The sequence below is a fragment of the Microcaecilia unicolor genome, chromosome 5 (genome assembly GCF_901765095.1).
Source record: "Microcaecilia unicolor chromosome 5, aMicUni1.1, whole genome shotgun sequence".
Lineage (NCBI taxonomy): Eukaryota > Metazoa > Chordata > Amphibia > Gymnophiona > Siphonopidae > Microcaecilia > Microcaecilia unicolor.
Window position 1 is genome coordinate 158,591,488 of NC_044035.1, and position 24,102 is coordinate 158,615,589.

At 44.4% G+C, this 24,102-nt stretch overlaps 1 protein-coding gene across 1 annotated transcript in view; it reads left to right on the top strand.

Moving 5' to 3' along the window:
• The window catches only part of SPOCK2 (SPARC (osteonectin), cwcv and kazal like domains proteoglycan 2), a 234,783-nt gene that overhangs the window by 104,744 nt on the left and 105,937 nt on the right, over positions 1–24,102 (top strand). Inside the window, exon 2 of the mRNA XM_030204904.1 lies at positions 5,509–5,517. Within this exon, the coding sequence (XP_030060764.1) occupies positions 5,509–5,517 (9 nt within the window). The remainder of the gene's footprint in view (positions 1–5,508; positions 5,518–24,102) is intronic.

A 24,102-nucleotide genomic window follows, 5' to 3' on the forward strand; every position in this document is an offset into this window, starting at 1 on the left:
AAGATTAGGATTTTAAATCAGGCTTGGATGTTGTTTAAAAATACCATTTTGAAAGCCCAGAAAAGATGTATTCCACATATTAATAAAGGCGGAAAGAAGATCAAACGACAACCAGCATGGTTAAAGGGAGAAGTGAAAGAGGCTATTAGAGCAAAAAACAACAAAAAAATACCTTTCAGAATACAGAAAAAAAGATCTGAATGAAGAAAACAAGAAGCAGCATAAGCACTGGCAAGTTAGATGCAAAACTTTGATAAAGAAGGCCGAAAGAGAATATGAAGAGAAACTTGCCTTGGAGGTAAAAACTCATAGTAATATTTTTCAGGTATTTCAGAAGCAGAAAGCCTGTGAGTGAATCCGTGAGATCTTTAGATCATCAAGAAGTAATAGGGGCACTCGGGGAGGACAGGATCATGGCAAAGAGGCTGAATGAATTCTTTGCCTCAGTCTTTACTGAAAAAGATGTTAGAGATCTACCTGTACCAGAGATGGTTTTCAAGAGTGATGAAGTAGAGGAACTGAAAGAAAACTCAGTGACTCTGAAAGATGTAAATCACCTGGACTGGGTGGTACACATCCCAGGGTACTTAAATATGAAATTGAAGATCTGTAACCCTGTTGTTAAATTCTTTTGTAGTTCCTGAAGATTGGAGGGTGGCCAATGTAACACCTATTTTTAAAAAGGTATCCAGGGATGATCCAGGAAATTAGAGACTGGTAAGCCTGATCTCAGTGCAGGGCAAAATAGTGGAAACTATTACAAAGAATAAAATCACTGAACACATAGACAAACATGGTTTCAATGGGACAGTCAACCAAAAGAAGTCTTGTGTCACCAATTTATGTGTGACAGATAAAAATAAGCTGGTTGATGTAGTAACATAGTAAATGACGGCAGATAATGACCTGAACGATCTAGATTTTCAGAAAGTATTTGACAAAGTCCCTCATGAGAGACTCCTGAGTATATTAAAAACCCATGGGATAGGAGCAATTTTCTGGTGTGGATTAGGAGTTGATTAATGGATAGAAAACAGAAGGCAGGGTTAAATAGCCAATTCTCTCAGTGGAGGAGGGTGAATAGTGGAGTGCCCCAGGGATCTGTATTGGGATTGGAGCTATTTAACATATTTATTGATTATCTGGAAATGGGAACAACAAGTGAGGTGACTAAATTTGCAGATGAAAAAAAAACTATTCAGAGTTGTTAAAATGCATGCTGATTGTGAAAAATTACAGGACGACCAGGCATCAAAATGGCAGGTGAGAGTTAATGTGTACAGGTGCAAAGTGATGCACATTGGGAAGAATAACTGAAATTATAGTTTTTTCATGATAGATTCCACACTAGGAGTCAGCACCCAAGAAAAGATCTAGGTGTCATTGTGGACAGTACACTGAAATTGTCTGTCCAGTGTGTGGCGGTGGCCCAAAAAGCAAACAGAATGCTAGGAATTATTAGGAAAGGGATAGAAAATAAGACAAAATTTGAAAAGGTTCAAAACATCTGGTGTTTTTATTCAGTGAACCGCATGGTAAGGTAAGGTTGTAGATACCTTCAAGTCATCAGAGCATACTGAGACAGTTCTGTTTTTGCCTTGTTGTATCTATGGATGCCTAGTTCCAAATTTTTAAAGAAAACCAAGATGCAATTAAATACATAGAGAACTGACTCAGCCTGCAGCAAGGATCCCATCTGGTAACCCTGTCTTCAGGGTCATGCGAGTCTCAGCTTTCAGCTTTTTTGGAACTTCCTGTCATGCAAAGAGCCTCCCTTACCTGCCAGTGTTTAAAAGCTTCCAAGACCTTTGAACGCACTGTAGGAGACCTCAGCAATCTGCTTAATTGCTTCTTGGCCGATGAGTTAGACGCAGTATGCGTTCCAGCAAACTGCAGAGATGCCAAGTTACCCAGTTCCAGGCTGGAGATTTTGGGACAGTCCTGATTTGGAAGTTACTCCCAAAGCAGTGCAGGACTCGTAGGGCCTGATCCTGCCCATTGAAATCAGTGCTGCAAGTCCCATAATGCACCAGGTTGGGATGAGAAAGCCAGGACTGTCTAAAAATCTCCAGCCTGGAACTGGGGAACTTGGCATCTCTGAAACTGCAGTATGCAGGTTTGCAGGCTCGTTGATGTTCCAGCAATGTGTGTGGAACCTCGGCCTAGGTGCCCCAATGCTGTGCGCTTAGCCACAGGTCCAAAAACTTGGATTGTGAGCCCTCTAGGGACAGAGAAAGTACCTGCATATAATGTGTACAGCACTGCATACATTAGTAGCACTATAGAAATAATTAGTAGTGGTAGTAAACTAACCGACTTCCGCAAACTACTGAAGACTTATCTCTTTGAGAAAATTTACTGCAAGGATCAAAACACATGAAGTCCATATACACTAATAGATACACATCAATACACTCTCTTCTGAATTCTCTTCCCCGTATTTTCACCACACCTAAAACTCTACCCACAGATAAAATTGTTAGACCTTTATGTTCCCTTGCTTTTGTTTTATCGCCCTATCAATTCCCCATTGTTATATTCCATTGTTCTATTCCCAAATGATATCCTGACTCTACTTTGTCTTCCCATAACTCTTCACAATGTAACCCATAATCGTACTGCAACAAATTGTATTTCCATCATTCACAATGTATTGTAAGCCACACTGAGCTCGCAAATAGGTGGGAAAATGTGGGATACAAATACAAATAAATAAATAAATAGTAATTGTACCAATTCTATAGTGGCATCTTGGCATAAAGATTCTGTAATAGAATACTAGCATAAGGTTGGCACTGGTGCGCCCATGTGTAGGTATGCTTTTTTACACCATGAAGGTGGAAGCATAAATTGGTACATCTAGATGTGCCAAGTGATGCATTCAGTTTTTGTTGTTGCATTTTATATTTTATGTTTCTCATTTAGTTTTTATGCTTTTTTAAATTTATTATATGAAGTATGTATTTCTGTATACATATAGTGTTGATATATGACACACATATATATGTTTTTTAGAACACTGTTGTGACCCCTGAGGCAGGCGTCTTATGACCTGAAACATTGACCGTGTTGGGTCCCTTTGTCCAAGAAGCAAATAAAGTGTCTTCTAAGCACCACCTCCTGTGCTGGATTGTCCTTTGGCCAGCCTCTACTCTCTTTTTTGATTGTGCTGTCTACGTAGAGGTCTTTCCTGCTTGCTGTGCCTGAGTAAGGGATAACGCCCATTAGGAAAAGGAAGAGTTAGTGGTTACAGAGGATGGGCAGACTGGATGGGCCATTTGGCCTTTATTTGCTGTCATGCCATGTTTCTATAGTATTCTATAAAGTATGCATGTACCTGGGAGACACGCCCATGCTCCGCCCACATGTACACCCCCTTATAGAATAGCACCTAGTGCACATAGATGGCTACCTCTAGGTGCCACTTTATAAAACTGCCTCCAAAGTTAGTCCTGTCCAGCAGGGTGAGCACAGGAGAGTCCTGCTGTGGGGCTCTGATACATTATCTTTGTGTATCTGCCTGGAGTCAGAAAGAACTGTATCAGGGCTGCTGAGAGACAAAGCCGGACCCGGGGCAAACAATGTGCCTTCCCCACCGCCTGCCCACTGCCCCCATCCCCCTGCCTGCTTGCTGCTGCTGCCCCCCCCCCCCCCATCTGCACACTGCCGCTGCACCTCTGCCTGCCCAACACCGGCACCACCCCCTCAGCCGGTTCGATATCTCTCTTGTCTTTCACTCTTCCTCTTGGCAGTGTTCCTGTGGGCTGCCGGCAGCATTTAAAGAGAAGCAACTCACTTCTGGCTGGCCTCTGAAGTGTTCTTTCCTCTGCTGTGTGTCCCATCTGTGCAGACACAGGAAGTTGTGTCATAGGAGGCGGGACAAAGGAGAGGGAACACTTCAAGGCTAGCTGGAGGCAGGTTGCTTTCCTTTTTTTATGCTGCCAGTAGCCTGCAGCAACACTGCCGAGGAGAGGAGAGAGAGATACTGAACCAGGCGGGGGTAAGGGAGAATTTAATGATGGTTTGCATTTGTGCCACCCCATAGCAGAACTTATGGTTGGCGCTGGGCCTCCCTTGGAGGCCAGGCCTGAGGGAATCTTGCCCCCCCCCCCCCCCCCCCCCCCGGGCAGCCCTGAACTTTATTTACCAGCAAACTACCATCATTGCTGTCTAGGCTGTGAGGCATTGTAATAAAATGTTGGCTATCATTCATTTGATGGTGAGGAGCAGAGGAGGAAAGAGGACCCAGTGGACAATTTTCTTGGTTCTCAAATAATCTGAAAAGAACTTCATTTATTTTCTAACCTGGAATTGCTTTGGAGAAGGGAAACACTGATGCTGGGTCGTGAGAGCCTTTTCTATAAAGGCATTTTTGGAACCCAGATTCCATTATATAACACTATTGTAACCCAGCATTGGCGAGCTTTACATTTAGGTACCCGCAGTTACACCAGCCCTAGACCTGGCACAACGAACACACATAATATATAATGTTCTTTAAGTTGGCATAAATGGGAGCGCTGCCAATGCTCCTCCCATGCTTCACCCACATGTATGCCTACCTCATATTTGTGCACTACAGAACTTACCCTAATAGCAAAGCTTCCAAGTTACCCAGTTCCAGGAGGCAGATTTTGGGCCAGTCTGAGATTTCTGCCAACCTTATCCTGATGCATTATGGGACCTGCAGCACTGATGTCAATGGGTAGAAACAGGGAATACAAATCCCACACTGCTTTGGGATGTAAGTTTAAAACCAGGACTGGCCAAAAAGTCTCCTTCCTGGAATGAGTAACTTGGCAGCTCTGATATAGAATGCTTAAGGCAATGTGTCCCAAATTGGTCCTGGAGTGCCTCCTTGCCACTCAGGTTTTCAGGATATCCACAATGAATATGCATGAAAGAGATTTGCATACAATGGAAGCAGTGTATGCAAATCAATTTCATGTATATTCATTGTGGATATCCTGAAAACCTGACTGGCAAAGGGGTACTCTAGAACCAACTTAGGAGGGAAACACTGGCTTAGGATGTTAACACACATAACTGATACTTTTTTGAGCATTATGCCCACAAATGGGAGAATAATTGCAGGTACCTAGTTATAGAATTGCCCTTTTGCTTGGGAATTTTGTGTGTGTGTGTGGGGGGGGGAATAAGTTCAAGATTAATTTGATCTTTTGGAGAACATCTTTTATAAACAACAGAGATGCTAAGTTACACAGTTCCAGCCTGGAGACCTTTTGGCCGTTCTGGTTTTGAACTTACATCCCAAAGGACTGTGGGATTTGTAGTGCCTGATCCTGCCCATTGAAATTAGTGCTGCAAGTCCCATAATTCACCAGGATGGGGTGGTCAGAAACCCAGGACTGTTTGAAAAGTTCCAGCCTGGAACTGGGTAACTTGGCACCTCTGCATACAAGCCTGTGGGAACGATCTTCCTTCTCCCTGACACTTTCTCTTGTCTCTTTTCTTTCTTGCTGCCACTATGCTGCTGTCCACTCTCAGGAAGTAGAGGTTAGTAATGACCTTCCATCTGAATTCTTTTGTCATTTTTTTAGCAGATAGTTGGGTGGGCAACTGTTATTGAAAATGATTTCTGGCAAGTATGATGGCAGGAATGAGCAATGTTTAATATATCAGCGTTGAATTGCATGAGGCTTAACGATTTTTAAATTACTTTTAATTTAATATTGCTGCATTATAGCAATGTTTATATTATGCATTAGAAAACATTTCAAAAGCATCAGTGCTTGATAACAACATCCATTACATCCCATAAATTAAACTGTTTGTTTTGACTCAATGGATGCATTATTTTGCAGGATGGAAGGAAAATAATGGCTAATTTTTAAACCTAATAGAAGGGGCTTGTCCCTTCCATTGCAAAACAATTTGCTGCCTGGTATTTTAGGCCTCATGTGTCATGTCCTCACAGGTGCTCATGTAGCTGGGCCTTTCTAACAGGCTATACAGGACACCTGAAGGGTGGGGGTGAAGGAACCTATTCTATCATGCAGAGCCATTCCTCTGGACACACATAACCAGTCAGGTTTTCAGGATACCCACAGGATACTGGGCTCGATGGACCCTTGGTCTTTTCCCAGTGTGGCATTACTTATGTACTTAAATGTGGAACTGATTGCAGCTTTACCTCTTGTTACTTGTCCTTAAGGACAGGATGAGTTCTCCCTGATTATCTTTCCCTTCTCCTCCTCACATGTCAATTTTATTTAATATACCACAAATAACAAAAATAGCTAGTGGTTTACATTAGATTATATATATATATATATATATATATATATATATATATATATATATATATATATATATATCTAAGGAGATGACACAATGGGAACCTAGGTTACAATCAATTATTATAAAGGGAAGGGGGGTCAATACACAATGAGATGGAAGAAGTGACTAGACTGATTTTCAGGTTTACAGCTCCTTATCACTCTTTGCTTATAGGAATAGGTCTCACAGCGGACTTTCCCTTCTCACCCTACCCCCTTAACCTCTTGGATAGTAGTCTAAGGTCTTGATGTGCCCCAGGGTGGGAAGCTTACCATTCTGTGGACCATTTTTCTCCTTACTGGACTCTTCCCTAGACATGAGTGGGCCTGGGCTGGCCTGGGCCAACGTGCTTTTGCCTCAGGCTCACCCAGCAGCCAATGGCAGGGAACCCCAAACCCCCCAGGGCTGAAGAAATCTGGATTCACCACGATCAGCTAAAACACAGCTGTCAGTGGTTCAAAATGCCACTGAGGACACCGGTACCATGAGCATGCTGAGTTCTCACACGTGTTCACTTCATGCATTTGAACCGAGTATGCTCATGGTGCTGGCTTCTGTGGCAGCGTTTTGAGCTGCTGTCAGCCATGCTTTAGCTGATCAAGGTGGCTCTTATCTTAGGGATCTTAGGGATCCCCACCTGTTGAGGTAATTTTATTTTTAATTGTAATTTGAGGGGTGGGGGGCAGTGAGAGGGAGGAAAAATGAAATGGGAAGGCAGAGGAGTAGGGTGCCTAGTGCCCACTCATGTTCACCATAGACCCCCCCCCCCCCAATAAAAATTTTGTTCTGGCTATGCTACCAGACTCTGGATTTCATACTTCCCTCTAATTCTTGATGATCTACTGCTACTGGGCTACGTCCCCCAAATCGATCACCCTATATTAGTATGAGTGGTGCTACTGTGGAGCAGGGCCCCAGATCGTTCCCCCTGCATAGAAAGACACATGGTGGTGTCCTGCTAGAGCTAGATTTTATAAAAGATCTAGCTATCATTGCAGGCAATTTGTTGAAATGCTCGATTCAGTGTGCAGCAGTGGACATTGCAGCAAACAGAATGGTAGGAATTGTTATGAATGGAACGGAGAATAAAACAGACAATATCATAATACCTTTTTGTCGTTCCATGGTATGACTGACACGTTGCACATTTTGTGAAATTCTGGTCACTGAATCTCAAAAAACGTATTATGGAATTAGAAAAGATGCAGAGAAAAGCAATGAAAAACGATAAGGGGATGGAATATATCTCCCTATAACAAAAGCTAAAAAAGTTAGGGCTCTTTTATTTGGAGAAAAGACGGTTGAGGGGAAATGATAGAGATGTACAAAATAATGAGTGGAATGGAACAGGTAAATGTTCATCAGTTTGCCTTTTCAGAAGCTACAGATTGAAGAAAACTTTTTTTCACTCAATATACAATTAACCTCTGTTGGACAAATTCCTGGAGGAAAAGTCCATAAACCGATATTAACCAGGTAGACCTGGTAAAACCACCACTTAACAGAATGGAATCTTGCTATTTTTGGGAACCTGCCAGGTACTTGTGTCCTGGATTGGCTACTGTTAGAAACAGGTGAAATTATAGACCGGTGAGTCTGACGTCGGTGCCGGGCAAGATGGTGGAGGCTATTATTAAGAATAAAATTGCAGAGCATATACAAAAACATGGACTGATGAGACAAAGTCAGCACGGATTTAGTGAAGGGAAGTCTTGCCTCACCAATCTAATGCATTTTTTTGAGGGGGTAAGCAAACATGTGGACAATGGGGAGCCGGTTGATATTGTATATCTGGATTTTCAGAAGGCGTTTGACAAAGTGCCGCACGAAAGACTCCTGAAGAAATTGCAGAGTCATGGAATCGGAGGTAGGGTATTATTATGGATTAAGAACTGGTTGAAAGATAGGAAGCAGAGAGTAGGATTGCATGGCCAGTATTCTCAGTGGAGGAGGGTAGTTAGTGGGGTCCCGCAGGGGTCTGTGCTGGGTCCGTTGCTTTTTAATGTATTTATAAATGACCTAGAGATGGGAATAACTAGTGAGGTAATTAAATTCGCCGATGACACAAAATTATTCAGGGTCGTCAAGTCGCAGGAGGAATGTGAACGATTACAGGAGGACCTTGCGAGACTGGGAGAATGGGCGTGCAAGTGGCAGATGAAGTTCAATGTTGACAAGTGCAAAGTGATGCATGTGGGTAAGAGGAACCCGAATTATAGCTACGTCTTGCAAGGTTCCGCGTTAGGAGTTACGGATCAAGAAAGGGATCTGGGTGTCGTCGTCGATGATACGCTGAAACCTTCTGCTCAGTGTGCTGCTGCGGCTAGGAAAGCAAATAGAATGTTGGGTGTTATTAGGAAGGGTATGGAGTCCAGGTGTGCGGATGTTATAATGCCGTTGTATCGCTCCATGGTGCGACCGCACCTGGAGTATTGTGTTCAGTACTGGTCTCCGTATCTCAAAAAAGATATAGTAGAATTGGAAAAGGTACAGCGAAGGGCGACGAAAATGATAGTGGGGATGGGACGACTTTCCTATGAAGAGAGGCTGAGAAGGCTAGGGCTTTTCAGCTTGGAGAAGAGACGGCTGAGGGGAGATATGATAGAAGTGTATAAAATAATGAGTGGAATGGATCGGGTGGATGTGAAGCGACTGTTCACACTATCCAAAAATAATAGGACTAGAGGGCATGAGTTGAAGCTACAGTGTGGTAAATTTAAAATGAATCGGATAAAATTTTTCTTCACCCAACGTGTAATTAGACTCTGGAATTCGTTGCCGGAGAACGTGGTACGGGCGGTTAGCTTGACGGAGTTTAAAAAGGGGTTAGATAGATTCCTAAAGGACAAGTCCATAGACCGCTATTAAATGGACTTGGAAAAATTCCGCATTTTTAGGTATAACTTGTCTGGAATGTTTTTACGTTTGGGGAGCGTGCCAGGTGCCCTTGACCTGGATTGACCACTGTCGGTGACAGGATGCTGGGCTAGATGGACCTTTGGTCTTTCCCAGTATGGCACTACTTATGTACTTATGTACTAACTCTTTGGTCCGACCCAGTATAGCAGTTTTTATGAGTGAAACTTGGCATTTCTGTCAGTCCTAGATGCTAAGTAGTCTGTAACCCTTTGCTACTGTTGGAAGCAGGACACTGGGCTAGCCAGACCATTGATCTGACCCAGTATGGCTATTCTTGTGTCCTTTCCTTCATTGTGTCCAGGGAGAGGTCATTAGCATTGCGTTTGGCAACCTCGATCATTCTGAATTTCTGGCGCCTATGGTGCCAGACTCTATGTCCATAAGCTAGTTCCCTGAGTCATTCAGGCCTCCTGCTCTGGCCATATTAGATGCTGTAGCAGCATTTCTTCTGTTAGAGGACTGGCATATAGGATATACAGGCAGGAAAAATCCTGGGCATCTAAAATTTGGCACCTGATCCCAGGAGAAGAGCTGGGACAAGATAGAGAAGAGCAACTATGCATGTGTAGTGGGAGAGAAAAGCTTCTATACAGGGGTAAATATTGAGCCAGCAGTGTTTAGCAATTTTTTTCGCCATCACCGGCTTTATGCCTGGATATTCAGTGCCAGGCCATATCCAGGCACCAGCTTTGAATATTCAGGTATGTGCAGCCGGCTGACACTTAACCAGTTTAGTACTGATATTTAGCCCTTATCTGGTTAAGTTCAACTTGTCAAAGATAGGACCACTATTTATGTAGTCCTATTTGGCCAGCTAACTTAGGTTCCCGTTTACTAAGCCATGGTAGGCTCTTGAGACTACCGCCAGGCCAGCACGCCCTCCTGGCGGTAATTTCAGATTTGGCGCACGCCCATAATGCCTGGATGAATTATTTATTTCCTTACATGCGCGTTGTTTCCGGCAGTAAACGGCACTTGGTACGTGCTGACCAGTCACCACGCGTGTAACGTGTGAGCCCTTACTGTTAGGTCAATGGGTGACTTAAGGGCTCAGGCTGGTTTCAAGCATGCGCTGATTTCAGTTTTACCATAGGTCCTTTTCCTGTCTCATTAAAAAAAAAGTCCTTTTTTGCAGATGCGGTAAAAACTGGCCCGGCGCGTGCCAATACACGCGCCTACACTACCACAGGCCACTTTTTACCGCGGCTTAGTAAAAGGGTCCCTTAACTAGTTAAGGGGTCCTTTTACGAAGGCGGGCTGAAAAATGGCCTGCAATAGTGTAGGCGCGGGTTTGGGCACGCATAGAATCATTCTTCAGCGCACTTGTAAAAAAGGCCTTTTTTTCTGCCAAAAATAGATGTGCAGCAAAATTAGAATTGCCGTGCGTCCATTTTGGGTCTAAGACCTTACCACCAGCCATTGACCAGAGCGGTAAAGACTCACCCGGTAACTGGACGATAATGACCAATGTGCACCAACTGCCACTTGGCACGCGTCCGTTATGCGCACCCGAAAATAAAAAATATTTTTCAGACGTGCATATCGGATGCGCGCCAAAAATGAAATTACTGCAAGAGCCACACGGTAGCTGGGCGGTAACTCCATTTTGGAGTGCGTTGGGCGCAAGCAGACGCTTACACGGCTTAGTAAAAGGCAGGGGCGTAGCCATAGCCAGACTTCGGCGGGAGAAAGGTCCAGAGCCCGAGGTGAGGGGGCACATTTTAGCCCCCCCCCACCATTGCCGACTCCCCCCCCCCGCCGCCGCCACCACCACCAACAACAACAACCTTGACCCCCCCCCCCCCCGCTGACGACCCTCTTGACCCCCCCTCTCGCCGCCAACCCTCCCCTTCCGCCACCATCACCTATCTTTGCAGGACGTGAGAAACAGAACAAAACCTTGTGCGGGAAGAAGAGGACCTCGGCTGGCGGGGATTGGGGTCCCCCACCAGCAAAGGTAGCCCATGGCGACAGCGGTGGAGGGTTGGCGGCGGGAGGGGGGGTTGAGAGGGTCGTCGGCAGGGGGGGACAAGTGGCCAAATGTACGGAGTCCCAGGCCCCCGTGACCCCATGTAGCTGCGCCACTGGTAAAAGGACCCCTAAGTGCCAACTGTGCTCCCACACCCCACTCACTGAGCAGCCAGTTTCAGTTTAGCACTGACATTTAGCAACACTATCCAGTCAAGTGCCGCTGAATATTTTTCTTTTATGCCCTTGACTTTGGTTTGCAACCTGGGCTTCACAAATTTCCTCTTCCCTTTTTGCATTTTCCTTTTCCTGTCATGCTTGTAGTTCCTCCCTCTTCCCCTCATGGTCATGTTATTATTGCACTCCTCTTTTTACTTTTTTTTTTATTGCAAGCCACTCAGTTATTGTTTGGTGGGTGGAATATAAGCCCTTAATAATAAACTTGGAATATCAGTGAACAGCCCCATGCAGGCTATTCACAAAGCAGGTGTCTCTCCTGCCTGGTTAAATTGCATTAAATATTGACCCCACAGTATTCTGGGGGAGGGGGTGAAAACAGTAACTGCTGCAGGCTGTCCACTGCTGGACAGATTTTGTAGGGAAAGGCAAGGAGCAAGACAAAGAAAATTAAAAGAAACAGCAAAAGCAACCCTTAGAAACAGGAGATTTTTTTTTTAAGCTATAAAGAGATTTTTTACCTGAGTTTCTAAAAGTTCCTGGCACCCAGAATTTCCTAGAATATCTGCCCTAACCCTTGATGATGAGATGAAAAAGCACACTGGGCGTCCCCTGAAATGCCTTTGCAAAGCCAGCCTGCGGGGGAGGGGAAGAAGGAGCAGTATTTTCCCCTCCAACACTATTAGAATTGTAATTTGTTCACATTCTGTCTCCAGGGAGCCTGTTCCTTTCTGGCTGAGTGCACTGACATTACTACAGCTGTTCTTGTGCCGATCAATAACTCATCTTGCCACCAGGCTGTATGATCTGACTGCTGTTCCGGTGTGTCACTACAGGGGCACTGAAGAAGAGAAATCCAGTCTTATCAGCTTTTGGATTTTGGTCATAGAGGTGCATTTTCACTACGAAGGCGTAACTGATGGAAACACACTATCCCCTGGATTCTATATATGGCACCCGGATTTGGGTGCTCAAATTCAGGCATGATCCCAAGATGTGCGTGCAACTAAATTGGTTAACAAGCTGTTAACAAACAATAATTGACCACTATTAATTGGCACAATTAGGATTTGCACGCACTGTGCTATAACTCAAGATGTCCAAATCCCATCATGTGCAACTCAAAGGGGGTGTGACCATGGTAGGGGCATGGGTGTATCAGGGGCACTATGTATTTGCACATCAAGAGGGGGATAATCGAACGGGGATGACCATCTCTAAGGGCACCCATCTCTAAGAACGGCACCGCGAAGGGGCGGGGCAACCCGTATTATCGAAACAAGTAAGGCGTCCATCTTTCGTTTCGATAATACGGTCGGGGACGCCCAAATCTCAACATTTAGGTTGGCCTAAGAGATAGCCAACCTAAATGTTGAGATCGTTGACCTTAGAGATGGGCGACCCCAGTTTTTGCCGATAATGGAAACCAAGGACGCCCATCTCAAAAATGACCAAATCTAAGCCCTTTGGTCATGGGAGGAGCCAGCATTCGTAGTGCACTGGTCCCCCTCACATGCCAGGACACCAACCGGGCACCCTAGGGGGCACTGCAGTGGACTTCACAAATTGCTCCCAGGTGCATAGCTCCGTTACCTTGTGTGCTGAGCCCCCCCAAAACCCACTCCCCACAACTGTACACCACTACCATAGCCCTTAGGGATGAAGGGGGCACCTAGGTGTGGGTACAGTGATTTTGTGGTGGTTTTGGAGGGCTCACATTTACCAGCACAAGTGTAACAGGTAGGGGGGGATGGGCCTGGGTCCGCCTGCCTGAAGTGCACTGCACCCACTAAAAACTGCTCCAGGGACCTGCATACTGCTGTGATGGAGCTGGGTATGACATTTCAGGCTGGAAAAAAATATTTTTTTATTTTTTTTGGGTGGGAGGGGGTAGGTGATCACTGGGGGAGCAAGGGGAGGTCATCCCCGATTCCCTTCGGTGGTCATCTGGTCAGTTCGGGCACCTTTTCGAGGCTTGGTCGTGAAAAAAACATGGACCAAGTAAAGTCGGCCAAATGCTCGTCAGGGACGCCCTTTTTTCCATTATCGGCCGAGGACGCCCATATCTTAAGCACGCCCCCGTCCCGCCTTCGGTACGCTGCTGACACGCCCCCCACGACGGAAAGCAGTTGACGCCGCCCAAAATCGGCTTTCAATTATGCCGATTTGGGCGACCTTGGGAGAAGGACGCCCATCTCCCGATTTGTGTCGAAAGATGGGCGCCCTTCTCTTTCGATTATGCCCATACAAGTGGTGCTTAGATGGTAACTTTGGTTGTATCAACTAAGGCCGGTGCTGGGCTGGCTTGTACGGTCTGAGTCCCGCATCTAGCAATCTGGTTTAGGATGGACTGAAGAGTTTCGACGGAGACTCCAGTAATTTAGAATGTGAAGACACAGGGCACACAGGAAAGAAGGAAGAAATTTCTTTCTATGAAACAAGAGACTCTATCTTTGGGAATTAAGTTCCAATTAAGATTTCCATGTAAATGTGTTTTACGTTTAGATAATACGATGTCTCATTTCTTTGAACCAACTCAGCTACGAGCATTTGTAGATGCAAGACTCCCTAAATGTTAACAGAGAAGTTTAAATAGAAGTTGGAAAAATATAATAATATGTAATCATAGCTTCTGATATCCATCTTTTTGTTAATATAGTTTATTACCTTGTTTTTTAAGCCTTATCCTCTATTAAGGCATTATAGTCAGTCTCCCTCTAATTGTGGACTATTGCAGGACTATGGAATACGGTTTGGGGTAATGTTCCTCAAAATAGTTTTTCCTGATAACTAATGGTGTGTTACTTGACAAAGTGTGCTTTGGAAATGTATTGTAAATGAATAAATAAAGAATTTAAAAAAAAAGAATGTGAGGACAGTGCTGGGCAGACTTTTACGGTCTCTGTCCCGCAAATGGGCATGACAGATTCAGATCAGCTGGAGTGAGCTTTAACCGCAACTCCAGTAATTGGAACATAAGGACAAAGCCAGGTGGACTTCTACGGTCTGTGTCCCAGAAACACCAAAGGAAGACCATGATCAAGTATATAATATCACATTCACTGTTGATTTAATCATGAATTAATAATGAATGTGACTGTTGGACAGACTGGATGGACCATTCGGGTCTTTATCTGCCATCACTTATTATGTTATTATGTTACTGAGGCTCTTTTACTAATGCACGTAGACATCTACGTGCGTCAATTTGGAACTACCATGTGCCCCGGGCGGTAATTCCATTTTTTTGCGCACATCCGAGAGGCGCGGCAGAAAATATTTTTTATTTTCTACCACGTGGTGCTAACCGGGTGGTAATCAGCAGTGTACGCACGCTGATGATTACCACCCGGTTAACGCGTGTGAGACCTTACTGTTAGGTCAATGGGTGGCGGTAAGATCTCAGGCACAAAATGGATGTGCGCCAATTTTTATTTTGCTGCACATCCATTTTCAGCCCCCCCCAAAAGGCCTTTTTTGCAGCATCCAATACACAAGCCTATTTTTATTTTATTTTTGTTACATTTGTACCCCACACTTTCCCACTCATAGCAGGCAAGGTTGCCAGATTGGTGGTTTGCGTTTTTTTGGGCGGCTTTTATTTGGCCGGGCGGTTTTTTTTTCGCCATCTGCAGTTTTTCGCCCCGCAGGGGGCGTGGTTAGTGACATTGTGGGCGTGGTGAGTGACGGGGTGGCTAATGACGGCGGGGGCGGGGTTGATGACGGCAGGGGTGGAGCTGATGACGGTTGGGGCGGGGTTGATGACGGCGGGGGCGGGGTGTGAAATTTTGGGCGGGTTTCAACTGGTCTAATCTGGCAACTCTGATAGCAGGTTCAATGCGGCTTACAATTATATACAGGTACTTATTTGTACCTGGGGCAATGGAGGATTAAGTGACTTGCCCAGAGTCACAAGGAGCTGCCTGTGCCTGCAGTGGGAATCGAACCCAGTTCCCTAGGACCAAAGTCCACCACGCTAACCACTAGGCCACTCCGTCTACAACAGCGCAGGCCATTTTTCTCCCACCTTAGTAAAAGGACCACTATGTTAAGTTGCGTTATGCACGCATTAGCACCTAATGCAGTGTAGTAAAAGGACCCCTTAGTTTGCAACCTCTTTTAAGCAGGGACTTTATCGAATGTGAAAGTGAAATAATTTAGAAATATATATATATGTTTTTATTTATTTTTTTAACTGTAACATAGTTCTGAACTTTAGAATAGGTTAGCATTTATCATGTTTACAAGCTGTCATTATAACCTTTTTATGACTAAGAGCCTGAAAGGTAATTCTGTAATCTAAGTGCTCGCATTTACACACTCCCTAAAATATGAGAATAATAACACACATATAATACACTTAACTGTGAAAGTACTAGCAGGGCATTTAATCTAATCTAATCTTGTTTTTATAAGCCACTTTCTCCCCAATGCAGGTCCAGAGCAGTGTACAATGAAAAAAAAAAAAAAAAAGATTAGCATGTGATCAAACTTTTTTTTAAAAATAAGACTTAAGACATTAATGAAATACAGAATAAAAAGGTGACTTTTCATTGGCAAAGGAAGGTAATTCCAGATCTGGATTGCTTTACAAGAAAATGAGGATTCCAGAATTCTCTTATATCGAGTTGCTTTAAAGATGGAAAAATCAAGAGATAATGATATCTAGACCTAGAAACCTCCCTAACTGAAGGAAAACCCACTAATTGTGATGTCATCTAGGACTAAACCATTTAAAACCTTAACTACAAAGCAAGCCATTTTTAAGTTACTCGTGCTTAAACCGGAAACCAACGGAGTGCAATCAACAAAGGAGAAACATAATCAAATCTCTTTTTCTTATAAATCAATCTTGCTGTGGTGTTCCGTAACAGTTGCAATTTGCTCATAAGAGTGTCCGATACCCCAGAATATATTGAATTTGAATAATCCAATTGAGATAGAACTAGACAACTGAGATAGAACTAGGACCTGAACTTATACTGCAAACTGAGTTTTGTAGAAATATGGGCGAACAGACCTCACTTGTTTTAATTTACACGTGGGCTCATTTCCGAAACAAAAGGGCGCCCATCTTTCAACACAAATCGGGAGATGGGCACCCTCAACTGCTTTCCATCGCGGGGATGACCAAAGTTCTCAGGGGTGTGTCGGAAGCATAGCGAAGGCGGGTGTGGGGCATGCTTAACACATGGGCGTCCTCGGCCGATAATGGAAAAGAGAAGGGCGTCCCTGATGAGCACTTGGCCAACTTTACTTGGTCCATTTTTTCTTGCGACCTAGCCTCAAAAAGGTGCCCAAACTGACCAGATGACCACTGGAGGGAATCGGGGATGACCTCCCCTTACTCCCACAGTGGTCACTAACCCCCTCTCACTCTGAAAAAAAAACACTTTAAAAGTATTTTTTGCCAGCCTCTATGCTAGCCTCAAATGTCATACCTGGTTCCCTGACAGCAGTATGCAGGTCCCTGGAGCAGTTTTAGTGGGTGCAGTGTGCTTCAGGCAGGGGGACCCAGGCCCATCCCCCCTACCTGTTATACTTGTGGTGATAAATGTGAGCCCTTCAAAAACCACCAGAAACCCACTGTACCCACATGTAAGTGCTCCCCTTCACCCCTTAGGGCTATGGTAGTGTTGTACAGTTGTGGATAGTGGGTTTGGGGGGAGGGTTGGGGGGCTCAGCACCCAAGGTAAGGGAGCTATGCACCTGGGAGCAATTTGTGAAGTCCTCTGCAGTGCCCCCTAGGGTGCCCAGTTGGTATCCTGGCTTGTGAGGGGGTCCAGTGCACTACGAATGCTGGCTCCTCCCATGACCAAATGGCTTAGATTTGGTCGTTTCTGAGATGGGCGTCCTCGGTTTCCATTATCGGCAAAAACCGGGGACGACCATCTCTAAGGACGACCATCTCTAAGGTCGACCTAAATGTTGAGATTTGGGCGTCCCCGACCATATTATCGAAACGAAAGATGGTCGCCCATCTTGTTTCGATAATACGGGTTTCCCCGCCCCTTCGTCAGGACATCCTGCGAGGACGTCCTCAGGAAACCTTGGGTGCCCCATTCGATTATGCCCCTCATAGTAACATAGTAGATGACGGCAGAGAAAGACCTGTACGGTCCATCCTGACCTTGATTTGTATCTGCCATTTTCAGGGCAAAGACCGTAGAAGTCTGGCCAGCACTAGCCCCGCCTCCCACTACCGGTGCTGCCACCCAATCTCCACTAAGCTTCTGAGGATCCATGCCTTCTGAACAGAATTCCTTTTTGTTTATTCCACGCATTTTTTAATTCCGTTACCGTTTTCATCTCCACCACCTCCCATGGCCACGCCCCTTTTCAGCTGTGCACGTTAGAATTTACATGTACCACCTGTAAATTATTTATTTGGGCATCAAAAGTTAAAGATGAATCTAGTATAAAACCTAAAACTTTGAAACAGTTATCGATAGATAAACTTTCATTATTATTTAAAGGAATTGATAAAAGAAGAGTTGATACCCCTTTCCAAACCTTAAGATTTTAGCTATAGCGGGGTTCAATTTTAACAAATTTTGACGGGAGCAAATCTCAGTCTTATTGATGCAATTCAGAATTTTAAACTGTGGCAAAGTGCTTTTCTGTAATGGTGTACCTAATTTATATAGGGGGACCTTTTACAAAACTGCAGTAAAAAGTGACCTTACATGCCCTTATGCAGCCACTAAGGTAAAAATGGGCCCTATGCACTAAGGGGGGAATCATATATATGGTGCCGTAAAACCATGTGATTCTATAAACTACGCCTAAAGTTATGTGTAGTATATAGAATATGCTCATGTGCCATTTTTGCCATCTAAAACCAAGCCTATATATCTGTGCCTAGGTTAGGCACAGATCGGATGTATTCTATAATAGTGCGAATAGTTTTTTGAAACGTCCACAACCTGCCTATTCTATGCCCATGGCCACACCCCTTTTCGACTGTGCACATTAGAATTTACACGCACCGCATTATTGAATACGCCTAGAAAGTTGTTCAGACTACTGCAATGGAATTTATGCGGGATGCAAAGAACAACTCATAAAGAAACTTCAGACAGCTCAAAACACAGCAGCCAGGCTTATATTTGGAAAAACGCAATTCGAAAGCGCCAACCCCCTCCGAGAAAAACTACACTAGCTCCCAATCAAAGAATGTAATGCTTTCAAAATCTGCACCCTGGTCCATAAAATCATCTACGGCGAAGCTCCAGGGTACATGATAGACCTCATAGACCTACCAACAAGAAACATAATCGAATCAACATGAACATACGTAAATCTCCACTACCCAAGTTGCAAAGGACTCAAATACAAATCTACTTATGCATCCAGCTTCTCCTACATAAGCACACAACTGTGGAACGCACTACCAAAAGCCGTGAAAACAATGCATGACCACCAAAACTTCCGGAAATCACTAAAAATCAATCTGTTCAAAAAGGCATACCCTACCGACCCATGCTAAGTGCCTAAACCCTGCAACACAATGAAACCAAAGCTCGTAATGAACACTACATAACTCTCCCTCTCTACGATTCCCAATGTGTCTATAACACATGAACCTTATTCGACCACAACATCACATTGTATTTATTTCTCTACTGGAGATGGCGAACGCCTCTACGGTACTATGTAAGCCACATTGAGCCTGCAAATAGGTGGGAAAATGTGGGATACAAATGTAACAAATACATAAATAAATAATTCTAATTAAAGACAATTAGTGCCACTAATTGATTAAGTACCAATTATCGAAGCTGATTGGCTTGTTAATTAAGTTGTGTGAGCAATTTGGTCATGTGGCCAAATTAGCATGCACAACTTAAGGCGCCATATATAGAATTTGGGGGTAAGACGATTTTTACCGCAGCAGTGAAATGGCTGCATTTTCTATTTTTTTTGTAATAATGGCCATGTCCTAATTTTCCATTAAAAAAGATTATCACATACACCCTTACACCACCTGTTTGTAGGTGGTAAGAGCTCACATGCCAAACATGTCTTAATCAGTTAGCATGCAGCAATGCAGCTGTGTTAATTGATTAGCATAGACACACCCACCCCCCACCCCCCAGACATGCTCCCTCTGCAAAAAATATTTTAAATAAATTTTAGTGTGCGCTTCGCGGTATGCCATTTTAAGCCATGGTAAGCACACATTACTGCTTACTGCAGCTTCTTAAAAGCACCTCATAGTGATTAAATGCAAGGAGGCATATACATATGTGAACCACGAGTGGGACATGGACAGAGCTGTCAGTTATGCACACAACTTACAGAGGTACCCTTTTACTAAGACCAGAAACGGAGCCAGGTTGACGGCGCAGGGGGAGCGAAAGCGGCGCGAGAGTGGACTTCCGCCAGCACCGGCGCACATTTTCTATGCAACATGATAGGCGCTGGCAGAACTCCGTTTAGGGGAGCGGCTGCTCCCCTGGTTCCCCACCTAGCTATGTCACTGACTAAGACGTCTAGGCACCTACATGCATACAACGCGCATCAGATTACTACTACTACTACTACTTATCATTTCTAAAGTGCTACTAGATGTATGCAGCGCTGTACACTTGAACATGAAGAGACAGTCCCTGCTCGACAGAGCTTACAATCTAATTAGGACAGACAAACAGGACAAACAAGAGATAAGGGAATATTAAGGTGAGGATGATAAAATAAAGGTTCTGAACAAGTAAATAAGAGTTAGGAGTTAAAAGCAGCATCAAAAGGTGGGCTTTTAGCTTAGATTTGAAGACGGCTAGAGATGGAGCTTGACATACCGGCTCAGGAAGTCTATTCCAGGCATATGGTGCAGCAAGATAAAAGGAACGGAGTCTGAAATTAGCAGTGGAGGAGAAGGGTGCAGATAAGAGAGATTTACCCAGTGAACGGAGTTCCCGGGGAGGAATGTAGAACTACTGGCTGACTACTGTGTGCTCCAGGCAGTAATTCTAATTTTGACGCACGTCCAAAATGCGTGGCAGAAAATCATTTCTATTTTCTACTGTGTGGCGCTAACTATGTGGTAATGGACAGTGTACACATGCTGATGATTACTGCCTAGTTGTCGTGTGAGACCTTACTGCTAAGTCAACGGGTGGCGGTAAGGTCTCAGTCCAAAAATGGACACTCGCTGATTTTTATTTTGACGCACGTCTATTTTCAGCAAAAAAATGACTTTTTTGGACGCACACTGAAAAATGGACCTGCGCGCGTCCAATACATGCGCCTACACCAGGGCAGGCCATTTTTCAGTGCGCCTTAGTAAAAGATCCCCAGAATGCTATACATCACATGCCTCCCTGCCGCGTTTACCAATCCACAGTTACGCCAAGTCTATGACAGGTTTAACTGCAGGAGCGATGCCAATTTATGCTAGTATTCTATAATGCAGTGCTACTCAATTCCAGTCTTTGAGGTCCAGAGGCAGGCCAGGTTTTCAGGTATCCACAATGAATATGCACGAGAGAGATCTGCATAACAAGCAAGCAGTGCTTGCAAATCTCTCTCATGCATATTCATTGTGGATATCCTGAGAACCGGAGTTGAGTAGCCCTGCTATAATAGAACCTGGACACCTAGGATCTGTTATAGAAGAAGCTCCCTCTGTGTTTCTTGGAGTGCCTAAAGGTCCTTTTACTAGCCACACTACAAGCTGGTGTCAGCGCATGGGTTTTCTGCATGCTGCGGCCACTTTTAGTGCAACACTAAAATGGCCACCATGCTATATTTTTATTGTAATGTCCATGCACTAATTTCCCCATTAGCGTGTGGCTATTACCACAGGAGCCCATACTGCCACCTATTTAGGAGGTGGTAAGGGCTCCCGTGCTACTCCCGAATTAGCACAGGCACGCCTACTCTCCGCCCATGGGCACGCCTCCCATGCTGGAAAATAAAAAATATTTTTGAGTGTGGGATTAGCAGACGCTGAGCGGGAAACTACCATGGGATGCCTCAGCGCGTCCCATAGTAGTGCCCTTTTATATAAGAACATAAGTGTAGCCATAATGGGTCAGACCAATGGTCCATCTAGGCCAGTATCCTGTTTTCCAAACAGTGGCCAAGCCAGGTCACAAGTACCTGGCAGAAGCCCAAATCGTGGCAACACTCCATTCTCCAAATCCCAGGGCAAGCAGTTGCTTCCCCATGTCTGTCTCAATAGCAGATTATGGACTTTTCCTCCAGGAATTTGTCCAAACCTTTTTTAAACCCAGATACACTAACCGCTGTTACCACCTTCTCCGGCAAAGAGTTCCAGAGCTTAACTGTTCGTTGAGTGAAAAAATATTTCCTCCTATTTGCTTTAAAAGTATTTCCATATAACTTCCTCGAGTGCCCCCTAGTCTTTGTACTTTTGGAACGAGTAAAAAATCGATTTACTTCTACTTTTAGTGCACGGTAGGCCCACGTTATGCCTACCGCACCTAAGTAAAAGAGCCCCTAAATTAAGTATGCATGAGAGAACTTTGAATACAGTGGAGGCACTGCTTTCAAATCTGTCTTATGAATATTTATTGTGGATATCCTAAAAACCTGAATGACTGGGGGTACCCTGGACAAGTTTGGGACTCACTGAGCTACATCATATCTAAATTCCAAACATCAGTCACCTCAACCACTCTTGTGTATGGAGCTCACGTTCATGCTGCATGTACTGACTGCCCATAATTTCAGACCACATGTGCTTCCAACTGACAGCAGAAAAAATGTCTCCAATATCCTCTTTGTTTCTCCTGGGAGGAGGTAAATAAAATCACTCCAGGTATCGAGGAATTTCATTAACATCTTTTTCTTTCCCCTCAAATGTTTTTATCCATTTGCATTAAATTAAAGATAATTGTACATAATGATAAGTCTGATGGATCAGCTTCAATTCATTTTAGTAATATGCATTTTCTTTTTTTTTCTATATTTAACCATTTTTATTTCTGTCACAGCTGCTGTTAGCAAACAGAGTAGAACTCAGTGATGTTTTTCAACATACATAGAGGCCCTTTTACTAAGGCACAGTAGGCCTAATGCGGGCCTACCACGTGCTAAAAGGGCAGTTTGGCAGGAGGTGCTGAGGCGTCCCGCAGTAGTTTCTTGCTCAGTGTGTGCTATTCCCACACTGGAAGATATTTTTTATTTTCCAGCATGGGAGGCATGCCCATGGGTGAAGAGTAGGCATGCCTAATGGGGAAATTAGAGCTTGGCCATTACTGCCACGCTAAAAGTGGCTTCAGGATGCAGAAAACCCACGCGGTTAACACGTACTAATGGTTAGTGCACACTAAAAACGCTAATGCACCTCTAGCGCGGCTTAGTAAACAGGGCCCTTAATCAGGCATGGACACTATTCAAAAATACCATCTTGGAAGCCCAGACCAGATACATTCCACGTATTTGCAAAGGTAGAATGAAGAGAAAACAACAGCCAGCATGGTTAAAAGGTGAAGAAAAAGAGGTAATTACAGTTTGTCCTTCAAAAAGTGGAAAAAGGACACAAATGAAGAAAATAAGAAGCACCATAAATACTGGCAAGTCAGATGCAAAGCATTAATAAAGAAGGCTAAAAGAGAATATGAAGAGAATTTTGCTGCAGAGACTGAAACTCACAGTACAACATTTTCAGGTACATCAGAAGCAGAAAGCCTGCTAGGGAAACCATAGGACTGTTAGATCATGAAGGAGCAAAAAGGAGCACTCAGGAAGGACAAGGCCATAGCAGAGAAACTGAATGTACTAGAAATGGTTTTCAAGGGTGATGTTACGGAGGAACTGAAAGAAATCTTGGTGAACCTGGAGGATGTACTGAGCCAAATTGACAAATTAAAGAGTAGTAAATCACCTGGACTGGATGCATACATCCAAGGGTACTCAAAGAACTCAAGCATAAAATTGATCTGCTGTTAGTAATATGTAAACTGTGGTTAAAATCATCCATAGTACCTGGAGATTGGAGGGTGGCAACTGTGAAGCCGATTTTTAAAAAGGTTTCCGGGGCGATCTGGGAAATTACAGACCGGTAAGCCTGATGTCAGTGTCAGTGTCAGTGTCAGTGCCGGGCAAAATAGTGGAAACTATTATAAAGAATACAATAACAGAACACATAGACAAACATGGATTAATGGGACAGAGTCAGAATGTGTTCAGCTGAGGGAAGTCTTGCCTCACCAATTTGCTTCATTTCTTTGCAGGCATGAATATGGATAAAGGTGAGCCAGTTGATGTAGTGTATCTAGATTTTCAGAAAATTTTTGATACAGTTCCTCATGAGAGACTCCTGAGAAAATGAAAGAGTCATGGGATAGGAGACAAGGTTCTGGTGTGGATTAGAAATTGGTTATTGGACAGAAAACAGATGGTAGGGTTAAATGGTCATTTCTCTCAATGGAGGAGGGTGGAATGCCATAGGGATCAGTACTGAGACCGGTACTATTTAACATATTTATTTCTTTGCTATCAACACCAGCCGTCGAAGAAAGTCCAGCAGGCCTGGAGATATTGGTGGAGGCCAGGGCCGCTGAGAGACTAGGCCAGGCCCTGGGCAAGACACCCCGCCTCTGCCCCCCCCTCGCTGCTGCCGCCCCCCCATCGCTTCCCCCGCCACTGCCACCCCCCGTCGCTTCCCCCGCCACTGCCACCCCCCGTTGCTCCCCCCGCCACTGCAGTCCGCGGTCTCACCTGGCTCCGGGCCCCCTGCATTCAAAGCGGCAGTCGCAGATCTCATCT